Below are 17,726 nucleotides of genomic sequence, written 5' to 3'. Positions count from 1 at the left end.
CCTTAGGATCAAAGGGGAATGGGCCAGCACCATCACCAGCCGCAACGTTGGAAGGTGTGGGAAACTCAGTGGACTGGGGGGAAGTTCTATGCAAATCTATCCCTTCAACTGAGGTATATTAATGCAGCCACAGTACTTTCAGGCTTCAACAGAATTTAAATGGTTTTTCAGAATTTCTCCTGCGAGAGGTGGCAGATGAGTTCAACTTCTGGGTCTTGGAAGGGATAGAGGGAGCTTTGCAATAAGTGCAGGTCATAACTGAAAACAAGAGGTATGATGGGGGAAATCTGCATACGTAGACGTACCTATTTGTCTTCTACATCTCTTCACTGGGACATTCAAGAAAAGGGGTTGGATTTACCTGTTGACGGAAAACTCTTTGACCTGTCAACTGATGATGTACTGCCAAAGTGTAAACCAGGTGTGACGGCAGCTAAATCTTTGAGCTCAATTTCAGTTAGACAGCCCTACCATCAGAATTTTAGATCTTTTAAAATGCCCACTACATGCAATAGTAGCGCATCCTCAATTGCGGGCAAGCATTACTACTCTGCCTTGAAGAAAAAGGTATATACCGAAAGTGAAAGCAGGTGTTACACCTTCAACAACCACGTCACAGGATTCAAAGAAGTCTATTTGACTTCCAACCTGTGATGTGCCAGCCATCTGTTCCAATTTACATCAGGGAGCATAGATCCCTGGTAGCAGGAAGGATTATGAACTACCTACAACAGTGGGAAAACCTATGCAAGAGGATTTGGTCTTAAATATCATTCAGCTGGGTTACTCTCTGGCCCTTCCAGCTGCAACATCATGTAATCTCCGGAGCTTCTCAGATTAAAATGTCTGTCTTTGGGGCAATAGAATTGGTTCTAGAAAGGGAGAAAGATCTGGGATTTTAATCCTGGTATTTTATCATTCCAAAAAAGAATGGCAGAATAAGGCCAATCCTAGATCTTTCAGATATGAACCAGTTCCTCCTAGTGGAGACATTTCTAATGGTAACAGTATCTCAGAATCTAGTAGCACTCTATCAAAATCACTGGATGGTACTTCTAATGATTCAAGACGCTTATTTTCACACACCCATAATAAAGGAACACTGTCAGTACCTGAGGTTTACTATAGTAAAAGTGCATTACCAGTATGCATGTCTTCCTTTTGTGCTGAATTTGGCTCGAAGAGTCTTCCTCAAGGTTTTGGGCGCAGTGACAGCTCACCTGCTGTTTGAAAATGTTAATCTTTACCCATAACTAGACGATTGGCTTATAAAGACCCGAAGATGTGTTGCAAAAGGTACAAGTGATGTGTGATAAACTGTTCGAGCTGGGGTTCTCAATTAATTTGTCCAAATCAAAATTAATCCCATCCAAGAGGATTCAATGTGCATGAGCAGTGATGGATACTACTCTAAGTAAGCAAAGCCATGCCCACTGTTGACAGGGTTTTAGCAATACAACAAGTAATCTCTGTCTTCATGGCTCAACAAGCACTGTCAGCCTTGTGGTATCAAAGACTCTTAGGTCTGATGACATCTTAAATCCATCTGGTCCCATACATGAGACTTTGGATGATAACTATACAATGGCATCTCGACAGCAACTGGAATCAGCTGGTGGATCCTCGGAGCATGGACATATCCATAACAATTCCCATTCAGGAATGCCTGGTTTGGTGGAACATTGCGATATATTAATAGGGTCTCTAATTCAACCTCCCATCCTCAAATTGTGGCAACTACAGATTTCTCAGAGTATGAGTGGGGTCATTTGGTCAAAACAGGACAGAAGAAACAAATAAACGTGTCAGAGTTAAAAGCAATTATTAATGCTCTGAAGTCATATCTACCCTCGGTACAGGGAAAGGCAGTGCAATTATTTAGGGACAATACCACCAATAAGTTTTATGTAAACAAGCAAAGGGGGGGACACATTCGCATCCCCTTTGTATTCTGGTGGAACACAAATGGTATTCGGCCCTGGAAAACCATCTTTTTCTGACAGCGTCCCATCTAGAGGGAAAGAGAAGTGTTTTAGCAGGCAACCTGAGCTGGCTAGTGTTCACACCACATGTATTGGAATAAAAGCCATATGTGGCGAAGATGGTGTTTCAGAAGTGTGGTCATCTGGCGGTGGATTTGTTATGAACCCAGTTCAATGCCCTATATCCCCAATTTGCATCCAGAGCAGAGCACGGATGTCATTCTCTGGGAGATGCTCTGCAGCTGGATTGGTTGAACAAAACACTATGTGTTTCCTCTGCTTCCCCTTATACACAAGACGTTGAGGAAATTCTAAGCAACACAGAACTCTACAGTGATCCTCGTAGTTCTGTTATGACCTAGTCAGATTTGGTTTGCAGATCTGTTGGATCTGGCAAGGATTGCAAGTTTAGGTCACCTGCTAATGAAAGATCTTCTGACTCAGCAGTAGGGGCAGGTGCTTCACCCCTCCTCTCAATTACTGAGCTTGAAGGCTTGGTTCATAAATTTTAAGGTGAATTCTCCAGAATGGCTCATTTCCCTTACCTACTGAGTCCCTCAGCAGCTTTGCTGGATTTCTAGGATTTATCTTTTCACCTGGTAAGAGTGTGAGCCTTTTTTCCTACTCTTACATATGTTTTGCTGTGTGTGTTTAACATTTTTCTGTTCATAGACAGTGGAGCCTCACCTACTCCATCATCTTTTTACTGTGTGTTACACAGCACCTTCACACAGGGTTGTCTTTTAGACTTCCCAACTCAGACTCCATTTTCTGGGACTGACTACTGTCTCCCAGTGTTAGGAAAGATTTCATAATTGTACGTAATTTTCCCTCCTTGTGTCAACCCCCAAACCTTTTGCTGCTGTTTTACACCCGGATCTAGACTTTGCCAGAGAAGCGCAGCCTTCCGCCGCACTCCTCTGGGCTTTCGCTCAATTCTTATGGGGAAACTGACATGCCCTTAAGACAGTCAGTACTGGGAGACTTTGTTTCCCTTAGTCCTTTCCTCATGTTGCAGCTTTTGTGCAACATGAAACAAGAGTGCACTGTAACTTCATTTGCCGCACTCCTGGGTCTCTAGTCATTCCAAAGGCCCTTGAAACTCTTGCGGGACGTATTATGAACTGTGCAAGTGTGTCACGGACAGGACTGGTGGCATCTCTCGTTTCTCTTGTGTTTTGAACCTGTTTTTGCCATGTTATCCGCGCTTACCGCGTTTGGCACGAATAGGTGGCATGGCTCCAGAATGGCCATGCCACGAGGTTCTTTGTCCTGTCCTCTGACCGTCTTGCCCCTTCACCTTCCCCAGGTCGAGCCGACCCGGGTCCGTCCTTATTTGGTAATGCACTTTCCCGCGAAACCCAACGCTTTCGCGAGCTTCTGCATGCCTTGTGCGTATTCCTCCAGGATGTGGGCTCAGATGTCTGGTCCCAATACACATCCTGGGTGCCAGAGAGTTTGGAGTGTCCTGAATGCCTCGGACCACCATGGTCTGTGATAGGTCCATGTATGGTGAGTGTTTGTGAGCAGATCTCCCATTGGGTCCTCTCTGTTTTGGCGCAAAGGGAACTTTGGATAAGAGGAGGCTGGAAACACCACTACCACGTCGATCTCCTGAGTTCACACTGAACAAGGGATAAGGAGCCAAGTATCCTGTAACAAGAAGCCGAGTCGAGGAACTGCTGGTGACCCGCTGGAAGGTTTGTTACCCTGAGCCCGCTGTCGTCCTGCGAGACCCCTCTGCATCAGATAGTCCTAGAAGGTCTGCAAAGACGCTTCAACCCCTTTGAATAGTGGGACCAACTATTCCCGGCACCTTCATCAAACCGTGTAAGTAAGCCTCTTCGGAAGTGTCCCTGGGCCAACCAGTGGGCTGACCAGCTTACGCAGGACGTTTTGCTCTCTCACCGCTGCAGTTTCGGGGAAGACCTACTGCTAGCTCTGCGTCCACGGCCCCCTCACACCTAATTTCATACACTTGGCATTCCCAGGTCTGAAGTGAGACGAGTGCACCCGGACCAGAGTAAATGCGGTTGCCGTGTTACCCTGCTGTCGTAACAACCTGTGCACGTTCGCTGCATTTGGGACACCCTCGACCCTGCATCCTGCTATGGCGGAATCTACACGGTGTTGAGACGTCCTGTTTATCGCATCTTAACCTGCAGCAACGTGAACTGAACTGGCGAAGTCTGGGTCTGCCTGCGTCGGGGACCAGTGAGTAGTCCATACCCCAACCGGTGGCCCCTCGCGCAGGAGCCCATTTCTTTTCTACGGCTGTTGCGAAATAGCGACCCTATCCCGCACTCTCACCCTGCCTCTGCCCACAAGTGGAGGCCTTGCTTGAGTAGTGGGGACTTGTTCTTCATCGCTTCATTCACCTTCCTGAACTGCCTGAGACCCTTGAAGAGACCCTATTTTGTCCATCGGCACAAGCGCGTGCAGGTACTTTTGAGCATAAGGCTCCTCTCTTCGTAGGGCTCGGACTTCCTCCTAGTTAGGTGTATTTCTGATGTCGAACTGGGTCTAATGATTACTTGCACTGCCTGTTTCCCCCCCCATCTAGGTGGTCTAAATATTACGTGCTAATAACTCCTTAGACCCCTCGGTCTTGTATATATATCGTATTGATTGTGATGTGTTGGTTTACTTTAGTATTATTGTGATTCTTTGCTATGGTCGATGTTACAAAGGCCTTGTAATAAATGTGTCTATATTTTTAATATAACACCTGTCTGGAGTAATTTGTAAGTGTCCTTGCTTTGTGTGCTCATTGAGGTCTTTCAGTCACCCTCACCCCTCTTGAGACTTAGTCTTGACCGCCGCCATCGCTACCCTGATTGGTCTGGCTTGTCCAGAGGTTACCCTGTTCCAAGAAACTAGGCTGGCCTTCTGAACCTCGGCCCCTGCAAGTCCGAGTTCAGAAATCCATCTTAACACCCAGAACATGTAAAGTTGCCATTGACTTTGTCTTTTAAAATCCACAGACCCAGTACAAACCATCTTACATGGAGTACTGGAAAGGGTTAATACTTATCCCTTTTTGTCTGTTTCTCTTGGAGCATTGTTTCGCTCCCTTGTCATCAAGACTTGGCTGGTGTCAGTAGGAGCTACCCTATTTTTTCTACCACGGTTATCTTAAATAACCTTGGTATTGTTTTAGGCTATCTTGGTAGCCTCAAACCTAAACCCGCTAGACCATATAAGTTTTTATACGGTTCCGGCAGGGTTTATTCTGCAATTTCTTTTTGAAAATGTCTTTCTCGTGTTTTTCTCTGCGTGCCAAACCAGGTTTGGTTCCTTTGTTCACCGTCTCTTCGCGGGCTTCTATGTAGAAGCCCTCCTTAGGTGCCTGAAAGTCTGGGTAGGCAGGATGTGAGGGAGGGGATTTAGGACCCTTGCCATGGATTCCCTTGGTAACCCAAGTCGCACTCCTGTATGATTGGCTAGGTGACTGTCCTGCTGGGACAGCCACCCTGCTCTGTGATTGATAGCCAGGCTGTGTGAATGGGGGAAAACTGCATAAAAAGCAGGTCTCTAGGTCTGGAAAGGCAGAGTTACCGCTGGAATGAAAGAACCATCGGGGGGCTGACAGAAGAGGACCCCTACCACGACTGAACTGACCGGTGAAGCCCTGCTGCAGGTCTGAATCTCCAAACTCCAACGACAGAGAAGATCCTCCAGGAATCTTCTTCCCCTGAGCTGGTGGGACCAACCAGTTCGCCCAAACTGCAAGCCAGGACTCCCTCCTCTGGTCGAATTTGCTGTACAGAGCTACAGTGGGCCGGATAGCCAGGAAGGTCGGACCCTGCTTGGGTTTTAAGGAGCGCACCTTTTATTCGTTGCTTTGCTCTGCTGCTGGTTTTTTCCCTGGGCAGTGCAGGACCCTTCAGTCTTCCTACTTCATGTCAGTCCGACAGTCGCTTCAGGGACCGTGAGCCTGCAGGAACTGCCAGGAACGTCCGCCTCAGCTACAGCTTCTTCTCCATTTAAAGGTACTGTGCAAATCTGGTTGTTTATTTCGTCCAGCCACGGTAAAAGTGTGTGAATCTTTCTCCAATCTGAGGGCCTGTCCTTCTCTACTCTTTAAACTAACTTTTCTGCCGACCAACTTATTCCGGAACTCTTGGCAAAGACTTAACCGCAAACTACCCTGAGCTGTGTGATCTTGAGCAAAAGACTTTTGTCCTATTGACCTGGCCCTCAGCCTTTTTGATTTGATTCCATCACTGTAGATCCTCTTTCTAGATTGCCCTGCTTACTTACCTGTTGGCAATTTGTTAGGAGCACCAGGAACCGTGGGTTGCCGTGCCTTCAGTCTCAGGTTTTGAGGTGCACTAGCAGCCAGTCGGTAGAAACTTAAAGAGGCCCGTGACTATGGTGCCTGTTGTATGTCATGAGAAGTTGGTTTTTAGTTTCTACTCATTCGGCGCGTGTGCTGATTTGTATACAGAGGTTTCCTCCTTCGTTTTCCAGCTCAGGTGCATGAAGAATTGATTTCCACAAAGACCATGATTTCATTTTTTGATTTATTCAATTGAATTCTTCAATTGATGGAGTAACAAGTGGTGCCGGCACGTGTTTCGACCTTACACGTCTTTTTCAAGGCTACCAATATGATTTTTTGGTACATGATAATGGATAGGTTTGTTTAATAGGAGTCGTGCATAGTGCATGGTGAGTATGAGAGCCCAGTGTGGAGTATTCAAACAATTGTAATAAATTTGACACATGATGTGTGTGTTTGGGACCATTCCAAGTGAGGTGACATGTGTCCGATTTCACATTGTGTGTATTTATTTCATGAAGTTTACACAATTTAGTTAAAATCAACATACATCCAGTTACATTTTTGCAAATACATGGAAAAAGATTTTTTTTAAACAAAAGGAGAGAAAAGATTTGTGCGAGACTGTTAGTATTGTCCTGGGAATTTGAGAGTTTGTCAGTTAGGAGATGTATTGTTGGGCAAGGCTCACCTGGTGAGTGAGGGGCATAGGTATGCCTTCATCTATGCTTGGTGCATGAGTGTCTGGTCTTCCCAGTTCGTCCTGGGTTGCTGGAGGTTGTGGGGCTGGGTCCGCCCTGTTCTTGAATAAGCTGAGGTGGTTGCCTGAGTGGTTAAAAAATGGAGAGTGGCGGTGAAGGCCAGTGCTTGGTTGGTATGGGCTGTCTTGGTGAGTGCAGTGCAGTTGGGGTTGCGTTCGTGTGTAACAGTTCTGGTGGGCTGGCTGGCAGGGTTGTGAGTGCCTCCCTGCCGGTGTTGCCTCCGTGAGGATCTCCGCGCTTAGGGGCGGTGCCCAAATATTAATAACTAATACATAGGACAACTGGAATGCCCATTTGTTTTGGGTGAGTATGCATTCTATCTACTGGTTCAGTGCTTGGTGGTCTGCTGCATCCTGTATATCATGCTGCTTACATCATGCATGGTGGATGCCAATTAGCCTTTAAATACTTGTTTTGTGGTTGGTATGGCATGAAGTGAACTTAGCTGAGTGAACCTTTGGCAAAGCTGGGTAATAGCCCTCAGATCTAGAGGCCACGTGCTTAGTGCTGTTCCAAAATGTGCATTGGGTATAATCCCAATTGCTCACTATAATGACGTTCTGATAAAGGGGAGGGTGGCAGGTGGCGGTTATGTGTAGCAAGGGCTCGAGTGCCCGGGGACCCTTCTCTCAGTGGTTCCATAGAAGGAAAGGGAGAAGGGTCAGGGGCCGCGTGCTTAATGCTGCTCCAAAAATTGCATTGGGTTTAATCCCAATCGCTCACTACATTAACATCCTGATAACTGGGGGGGGGGGGGGGGTGCTGGGTGGCGGTTATCTGTAGTAAGGGCTCGGGTGCCTGGGGACCTTTCTCTGAGGTTCCATAAGGGGAAAGGTCAAGTGCTAGGTGCGGTGAGAGCATGTGCTCTCCACAGGTGAATACAGGGTTATATTTAGTCATTAAGCGGTGGTTGCTGCAATCCTTATAGGGCCTCTTACCTCTTTTAGTCAGTGCGTCTCCGCCATCGGATCAAGCTACAATGGAGTAGCTTGTCCAAGAGCGTTAAATGGCAGAGAGGCTTTCTTGGTTGGCCCAGGTGCTAGGCCTCCATTGCAGGAAGGTTCAGGGTGCCTGATTGGTCCCTGTTTTCTGGCTAAATGCGGATGTGGCGTGCCTGAGAGGCATGTTTGTTAGTTGTGAGATTAGACTGGCAGTGGCATGCCAAATGGCCCGAAGGATAAAAAGGACTGTTGCATTCGCTAGAATGCTATGATCATGAGACGTGATTGTCTCCAGTGATTTGGGTGAACCCTTGTGTTTGAAAAATGTGTCAAGCCTTAATTTAGAGGCTGGGGTTGCGCCTCACTAAGACTGGCAGTAGCATGCCAATTAAGCTGAATGATAAAAAAAACATTGCATATGCGGTAATGCTATTGCCATGAAACGTCATTGTGTCTAATGATGTGGGTGAACCCTTGTGTCGGAAGAGTGTGGTAAGCCTTCAATTAAAGGTCGGGGCTGTACCCCACTAGGGTGTTGCCCATGGGGCGTGTCACAGTGGATGGCCAATTTACATAGGGGGTGGTGCCCGGAAAGGCAGGTTCAGTTTTGAGTAATTGGGTAAGCAGGGTGGTCCCTAACGGTAGAAGGGATGGCTTCATCCTTCGTTTGATAGAGTCACTGTGGTGGGCCAGTGGTGATCACCTGGATATGGGTAACTAATGTGTCTAGTCAGTCCACAGTTGGGCCAATCCCTTGTTTTGATTGTGGTTTGGTGAGCAGGGGGTTCCCCAGTGGTGAGAGTGATGGCTGTTGGTGGATGCCCGTGGATGGTGGGCTGGTTTAGGTATGAAACATTGTTTCGAAGTATGAGTCATTTCCTAATGTGTGATTGAACCGATACAGTTTAATTTTACAGAAAAACATTTAACCCATGTTCAGTGTTAAGACCGAGTTCTGTGTTTCTTGTTCTGCAGATGAGTCTTACCTCATTCTGTCGTAGTCTCAGGGCTCTGTTGCCTCCTCTGGTGTCTGGTTTGATCATCTCTAGGCCGACAAATCTGATGTCTTTTTGATTATCCATCTGGTGTTTTTCCTGCCAGCGGGTGGCTAGTGGGTATCTGGCTTCCGTTGTCCTCAGGGAGTGGAGGTGCTCCCTGATTCTTGTACGCAGTTCACGTATTGTGCTTCCTATATATTTCATGCCACATATGCATATTATCACATAGATAACAAACCTCGTACAACAGTTTATGAATTGGTCGATCTTTTTCTCGTAAACATTCCCAAATTGCACATTGTTAGTGGTGATGGTTTGGGGACACATTGTGCAGTTTCCACATTTATGAAACCCTGACCCGGACTGTTTAGTCAGCCAGTTGCTTTGTGTACTTGTCAGAGGTTCCATAAATGCTTTTAAGTGTTGGCGCCCGACAGTAGGAGATTTTCGGTTTCTCCGATATCCATTCCCTTAAATCCTGGTCAACTCCCAAGATATGCCAGTGATTTACAAGTATTTTCTGAAATTGTGCACTGTCCCTATTGTATTTGGTGACAAAACGGATGTCATTCATTGTTCTTGCAGGAGTTTCACGTTGTTTTGTCTGCAGTAGCTCCATTCAGGGGATCGTGGCCACGTGGTCAATGGCCTTTGAAATGTTGCTGGGTTTGTATCCTCTTTTCAGGAATCTTTCACAAAGTAACTCACACTCACTCACACTCTTCATTGTATGAGTTGGTCGTGCTGCAGTTTCTACGTTATTTCACCCTTAGGTATGTTTTCAATCACATTCTTTTTGTGACAGCTGGTGGAGTAAAGGACCGAGTTAACCTCAGTAGTTTTTCTGAAGGTTCTGGTCACCAGTCTGGTTGCTGTTGCCTTGATCCTAATGTCAAGAAAGTGGATGGTGTGGTCACTTTCTGTTCCTATCAGCTCTATTCAAAAGCTGTTAGTGTTCAGATATGTCTTGCATTCGTCCAGTGCCTCCATTCCGCCTAACCAAATCAGCAGGATGTCATCTATGACGTGGTACCATTTTAAAATGTACCTCTTGTATATAGAGAGTGAGAAAATAGAGATGTTAATCACAGTAGCAGAGGGAAGGCATGCCATCTCCAGGATCTACAAGATATTAATTGGAAGAGCCTAGCGAACGGAGATGGAAGTGCAAAGAAAAGTGGGAGGGAGACTTGGGCATGCCCACTGAAGACGGAGAGTGGAAGGGAATAATGATATCATAAGAAGGTCTCCAGAAATGCTAGGCTACAGTTTATCCAGTTATATGTTACGCAAAGAGCCTACCTTACACCAGCGGTCATTGCCTCATTTAAAGGGGCTAGCGCACAGAACTGTCCTAGATGTAGAGAACAGAATGCAGGGCTTATACATATGTTCTGGGGTGCCCAGTAGTGCAGGGGTTCTGGGAAAAGGTGGCACAAAGGGCAAGTCGAGTGGGAATAGAACTAGATACCCGGACTCCAGAGGCCTATATGCTGGGCAGATTTAAGAGAAGCGAAAAGGACAAACCGCTGAATAAACTCAAAGACTTCATGTACATTACGGCCAAACGGAGCATAGCTATGCAATGAAAAGATGCTAGAGAACCAAATGTCTCTCGATGGTGGCGAGGGTTGCAGAGATGGGTGTAGCAGAAACTGGAGTGTGGGGGAAGGCATTAGGGAACCTAGAAGGAAACTCTGGGATGGGCATTTAAAGATGGATTGTGCTCACTGTGACCCTATTCGCATGCAATAACGAAGTGGATGTCACATTGGCTTCAGTGGGGGAAGTACTGCAGCACACTTAAAAGGTTGTACGATCTGCGGCTTAAGCGAAGTTGGGAGGGTGGGGGGTAGAACTAGGCTTAGTAGTAATATGTTTACGTTATATGATATGTGTTTGCGTTTTGGTTGCATGTAATTGGTTATTGTTTTGAAAATTCAATAAAAAATAAATTAAAAAAACTCATAAAATCCTTAACCAACTGTCTGCAAACCTGCCAAATCAAACTTTACAAATTGATATTTCTAATTACAGACTGATACATTGCTGAAAAAGGACTTATCATGTGCCGGGACACTCTCTTTTCAGTGTAATGGAAATTACAGAAAACACTGGACCTGTCCGTTTACATGCAGGGCCAGAGAAATAAGTAATGTTGCCAGCTATACAAAGTGCAGTTACAGTGCTCTCCCTTGCAATGGAGTAACTGATGTTTTTTAGGACATAAATGGTGCATCCTCAGTGTCTGCCTGCCAGCAGCCGGTTGGTCAGCCACCTGGAATTGACTCCGGCCATGATTGTGGGGCACGCTGACAATGCTCACCTCCAACAACAGTAATTTTTATGAAGTTAGAAAAAACCTTTGTTGGTTATTCAGAGAGAGGAATGTTTTTTCAAAAAACTATTTTAAAAATATATTTAATCATGTTAATTATAAATCCTAATCAAATATTACATTCGCATTATTTTTCTCGAGTTCTTTGCTTATTTTTGGAATGCTCTGAAATGAACTGCATTACAACATTTGAATATTTACAATTTGGAAACTGTTTTTCTAGGACGTATTGAAATGCAAGTTAACCCGCAATCCTGGGAAGGTTATGTCTCCGAAGATAAACAGGATGAAGAAGAGGGAAGCTGGGAAAAAAGGCTAAACATGTTTCAGAAATTAATTTTTGTTAAAAGTATAATGGAAGAAAAGGTAAAAACTTGATTTACAATATGAGGCTATGTTGTTAGTATTAGCTGTATCTCCACCTGAATAATGTGATGCAATTGGCTCTCATATCTTTGCTGGTTTCCAACATCTTGAATCTCTTATGTTCATATTACACCTTTTTTAAATTTACTTCTAACTAACAAACAGACACAAATACAGAATAAAATTAGGATATAAAAATTATTCCAGGGTCACAATAACATAACTTTGCATGCAAACATTGGTGTATGTTCGTATAGCAAATCCTTTCCCAGGTTATTTTGTACATTTACGGGGTAATTCATGGAATAAATATGCGCCGAAAACGGGCGCTTGCGCACGTTTTCGTGCGCAAGGGCCCATTTACGTATTCATGGAACACATTGCGCATGGCTTACCTGAGACCTGGTTGAATCCGTGCGGGTCCAACATGTCACTGCGACACCACAAACGCCTTGCGCGATATGGCCAGCGAGCGGTCCAGCGAACACACCTAAAAAGGTGGCGGAACACATTGAATGGGGAACAACAGCCGAAAATGTGGGCGTAACAGGGAAGCACTGCAGTAAAATCCTCGCAACGCCCACACGTGTGCTAACTACACGTATTCATGGAATCGAACAGGGCTCACGGCAAAAGACGCGCTAACCGGGAAACACATACACCACGTGAAAGTAGGCGTAAGCACCTCCGCAAACCAAGGCTAATGCATAAAAATGTGCACAAACAACAAATGAGCGTATACAGCTACGATGAATGTACCATTCCTCGCAGCAGTGATCTTGGGACACTGCAGGAGGAGGAGGAGAATAGCCAGGCCCTGCATTTTTTTACCCAGGACCAGCCTTTTTGGGATGCCTGATGACCAGGTCTTTGGCAGGTATAGGTTTCCACCTCATATCATCCTAGACCTGGTCACTGAGTGGGAGGATGACCTCACACCACCCACCCTGTGCTGACAAGCACTGAGCCCCTTGGAAAAGATGCTCAATGTACTGCATTTTTTGCCCACTGGGTCATTTCAGCAGACAACTGCCATAGTTGGGGGTGTCTCACAGCCCACGCAGTCACGCTGCCTACACCAGGAGTTGGCAATCATGACTGCACGCTCCTCAGTCCGCAGGCACATATACATGCCCAGAACACCCGCAGAAAGGCAGGCTGTTGTCCAGGACATTTACTGGGTGGCACACTTCCCCAAAGTGCTTGGTGCCATTGATTGCACCCATGTGGCCCTATGTCCACCTGGGGCCACTCAGCACATCTACCGAAACCGCAAGCACTGGCATTCCATCAACGTGCAGGTTGTATGCAATACCAAGGGAATCATCACCTCTGTATATGCAAACTATCCAGGGTCCACCCATGATAGTTTCATATTCAGAATGTCACCCCTAAACCGGGACCTGGAAGCTGGGAGGCATGGCAACAAATGGTTCATTGGTGCAAGTGTCTGTGCACATGCATACATGTCACACACAAATAGACAAAGCCAACTAATGACAACCATTCTCACCTCCCCAGGGGACAGTGCCTACTCTCTGAGCACCTACATGATGATGCCAATATGGAACCCCACAGCACCCCAGGTAAGATACAACACAGCCCATATTGCAACCCGGGGCATAGTGGAGCGCACATTCGGAGTGCTCAAGTCATGCTTCCGCTCCCTTGACCACTCCGGTGGACATCTAGTATATGCACCACCAGTAGTGTGCAGGATCATTGTGGCAGCATGTGTCCTGCACAACATTGCAACACGGCAGGGCGTACTGGTGGATATGGTGGTGCCCCCACATCCCCAGCCACATGCACGGCCACTGCGCATGGGAGGGCAAACGGCATGTGCCGAGGCTGCCCGTACCCAGCTTGTGGCACAATATTTCACCTAAAATCCCACCCCTGTGGAGTGCACACAGGCCTGGCACATTCCAGGTGACAATCGATGATGACAAAGGGACAATCAACTGTCACAACCTTACCACCCTGAGAATGTGTTCTTGGAAGTGCTACATTGTGTGCATCCCTAGCTACATAAAACGACACTATACCGTGTGACCAAAAGGCACACATTCAAGATGTTTGGCAGTAGCCTTGCCAGTAAAACTGCCAGGCTGCCGCCAAACTTGCAATTTTCTGGCTCCCGCGAATGGACAATTACTGGGTCATTCTGGCCCAGCCAGACCCAGTAATTGCCCATTTGCGGCTGCTGGAATTGAATGTTCCCCATTAGGTTGGATGCACCGGCACCATTGAGAATGCTGCCGGTGCATCCGACATGCTCTGCTCGTGGGTGCTGTTCTGCCGGCCAGGTCAGACCTGGAGGGAGAAAAGGCACCCACGAGCTCAACTTGTAGTTTTCCGGTCCGGTAACTACAGTACCGGCAAGCTTACTGGTACCATAGTTACCGGACCGGCAAACTTGTAATGAGGCCCATTGATCCATTTTAATAATTTTGTATTGTTTTATTATTTGTATCGCGCACCAAAACCTGAGGTAACTGGGCGCTTGAGAAACTTCTAGGCAATGTACAATGGTGCAGGCATAATTCAAACAATAAGGATAACGATGAAGGACCCTGGTTACAAGTGGGTCAGTGATTGAGAAAGGAGGCATAGAGTCAAATACGAATATGAAGAACGCAAGATGAATTAATTCTTAAATATAGTTCTTAAATACACAATGGTAAGTATGCAAGGTAGCGGTCTACTGAAGAAGAGACTTGCTGCTCAGCCAATTTTTTATATTGGCTTTGAAGGTGAGGAACGAGGGTTCCTGTCTGAAACGGATGGGAATGGAGTTCCATCGTTTGGCAGCCTGTACTGGGAAGCTGGCTCCTCCAGCTGTTTTCGGATTTATCTTGGTACTATCAGGTTATGTAAGTGGGCTGATCTGGTAGTACGAGTTGGAAGGTGTATGCAAAACTTATCAGCCAGATATTTTGGGGCAGAATTAGTTAGACATTTGTGCGTGATGGCTAGGGTGCGTAACGTGATTCTGTCACGGATGGGTAGCCAGTTGACATTCTGTCTGTGAAGGGAGATGTGGCAGGATCTAGGGAGGCTGAGTGCTGCTCTCAGAGAGTTATTCTGAAGTACCTGGAGTTTGCCTAGGTTTTGTTCAGAAGAGCCCAGGAAAAGGGTGTTACAGTAATTGAGTTTGGAGAGCGCAAGTGCTCTAGCCAGCTACTTGTTGACAGGTAGGCTTTACAACTGTAGATCAGTTTGTTGGTCTAGGCAGTGGAGGACACTAGGCTCTTTACCTGTTTTTTGAGGGAGAGAGTTGAATCAAGGTAGACCCCCAGTATTTTTATTTCTCTGGAAACCCTAATAGTGTTGCCATCAATGACGAAGGAGGAGTAGTTAATGTTGAGTTTGTTCAGGCGTGCCTGAGTTCCCACGATCATCAGTGTTACTAAAAATGATTAGTAATTACTTTTGCCCACAGATCTGGAGTGATCATAGTTTCAGGAGATACATTGAATGTAAACTGTGCATAGTAGTTATTTTGTTATGATATTGGGGCCTGTATATTTGTCTTCCCCTATTATAAAAGCACTCTTTTGATTCCAATCATCAGGATGTTTGCTTTTGCTTTTAGTGTTGGTTGTTGGAGCTGATTTCTTCAAATGTAAAACATTACTTGTTTTGTGTGTATTGAGCTGCTGATGCTCGAGTATTTTTATTCTACGTGTACATATTTTTTCTATGACACTTCCCACCTCAGACTTTGTTGAAGATTATTGGACATTCCAGATCTTTTCCTTTGATGGCAAACAATGCAGGACTTATAAAGTAGAGCTGGTTCTGATTCTGTCATGTAAATTCTGTGGCCACAAAACCTGATGCAGTGTCTGTTTTTTTGAGCAGGGTGTAGCAAGGTGGCATTGTCCACCCATGACCCGGTGTCCCTTGTATAAAAGGAATCTTCTTTATTAGTTAGAGCGTAGTTTAGATTAGACACACATACAATGGGGAACATCCACTGGCCACCCTCTCTCTCAGCCATCCTCTCGCCAACTGTCATCCAAGGAACACTCAGCAGAGAAAACTCGCACCACGTTCTACTCTGAGAACACTCATGACATCACATTCATACAGAGCAAACAGATCAGGAAGAATGTACTTAACAACAACTCTACCCCACCATTTGGAATCAGAAAATAAACACAATAAAAGAGAAACACACTTCAAGAGTTGCAACAAGATCAATTGTACATCTCTCAAAACTACCACTCCAATTCCACTACTTCCAAACCTTGCATATAAAAACCTTCCAGACACCTTAATCATAAAACCGCCCTCACATAAAATGGGACAAAACAACACCATTCCTGAAACCCCTCCAATTACACAGATAAGAGGAGCTGTGACCCTGCAACTATAAGAAGAATACCATACTCAAAACCTCTTAACACCTCAACCCTCTCACCAAAAAGCTAATGGTCCCAAAATCACCCTAGTACCGTTACAGATGATACGCAACTGAAACATAAGCAGAACATGTGTAACCAACACCACAACCACCAAATCAACCAGCGTCCAACACCTCACAAACCATAAATAGGTGTCCAACACAAAACACAGCAAAACATAGGTGTGCAACGCCACCTTAAGTCAACTAGTGCCCAACACCTCATGAACCAAACGCAGATGTCCAACACCTCACATACCATAAATGAGTGTCCAACACTTATCTCAACGGCTCAATGGTGTCCAACACTGCAGGAACTAATACAGCTGTCTAACATCGCTCCATAATCCAATGGTGTCCCATATCACTTGGATAACCTGGGTGCTAACACCAAACATGACAGAACAAAGGTGTACAACACAACTCCCCACTACCATGGTTGTCCAAACCCCTGGGTAAACTGTATGTCTGACACCCCGAGGGTGGTAAGTATGCAGTGCATAGTCACAATAAAAACAGCCATATTACACAAGCAGGCATTCCCCGACATCCACATACACCTCTGCCCCCAACTGGAGCCGTGGTTTGCTAGAACACATACCCAGATTTGCAATGGTAAATAACATAGCTCCCATCATACACACACTACATCTAAAAAATAAGTTCATATACCCACAAACAACATTGCACTCCCTGCAACTCAAAAGCAATAATTAGACATTTAAGAACATTGTAATTATAGGCATATCACAACAGCACTAAATAAATCTATAGTCCTGGGCCAAAGTGTTCACATTTTGTTTGTGCATTTCTCACTTAATAATATCTAGCATTTGCTGCACTGTATTAACCTCCAATACATCTCCTGTGTACTACATTCTTACTATTGACAGAGGCCACGACAGGCAACCTAAACTCATACACTCTAATCACCTTGAGGACATCATGTGTCAGACGCAGACAACAGGTTCAAGTTTTATCAACTAAGGATAGTCTATGCCAGGAAGTTCAAAGTATTACAACTGTCTGTGTCCAAAACCTATATTTGCCCCCACAACTAACTTCATACAATGTGTAGGGATGCCAGCATCAACAAGAAATAGTGTTCAAAGTAAAGTTCAGAGTGTTTTCTAGCTCTCTGGCTTATATTCGGCTCCCCTTCCCCAAGTTCAAGGTAGTTGAATACAGGGGTTCCCTCCCCCAAGTTAAAATCTTCCAGTTTACAAAACAGCACATGACTTAAATATCACAACAAAGTCTTTGCACAACACAAGCTTTGTTGTAGGCGTTTTCAGAGGCTTTCCATTCAGGTGTACCAAGTCTAGGCGCAGTTGTTCGACCACACAGTCCACACAGTACAGGTCACGCAACCGGCACCCTTCTTTGACTGCTTTTGTTTTGACATCAGTACACTGCCTCTCCTCATCAGTGAGGGTTGCCACAATTACATGTGTCACACTCTCCTGACAATGTATTGTGGCTTGTTTAACCACCATGCACCTGTTACACCTCCTTCTATTTCCTTGGCTCTGGTCAATGCATGTTTATCCAGTTCTTTGCATCAGTGTTGGATTTATCCTATCCTGCATTCAACTCCATGTGCTCTATTGACTTTGCTTGCACTTGTTTCAGTTAATGCAGTTC

General features: G+C 45.5%; 1 protein-coding gene across 1 annotated transcript in view; it reads left to right on the top strand.

Moving 5' to 3' along the window:
• Nucleotides 1–17,726, top strand: part of DNAH6 (dynein axonemal heavy chain 6) — a 3,423,448-nt gene that overhangs the window by 3,096,683 nt on the left and 309,039 nt on the right. The window contains exon 63 of the mRNA XM_069626424.1: nt 11,529–11,671. Coding sequence (XP_069482525.1) covers nt 11,529–11,671 — 143 coding nt within the window. The remainder of the gene's footprint in view (nt 1–11,528; nt 11,672–17,726) is intronic.

Source organism: Ambystoma mexicanum, chromosome 6p, assembly GCF_040938575.1.
Source record: "Ambystoma mexicanum isolate Mex_15411 chromosome 6p, UKY_AmexF1_1, whole genome shotgun sequence".
Lineage (NCBI taxonomy): Eukaryota > Metazoa > Chordata > Amphibia > Caudata > Ambystomatidae > Ambystoma > Ambystoma mexicanum.
The sequence above is the reverse complement of the archived record's forward strand: the minus strand, read 5'-3'. Positions and strand labels throughout refer to the sequence as shown.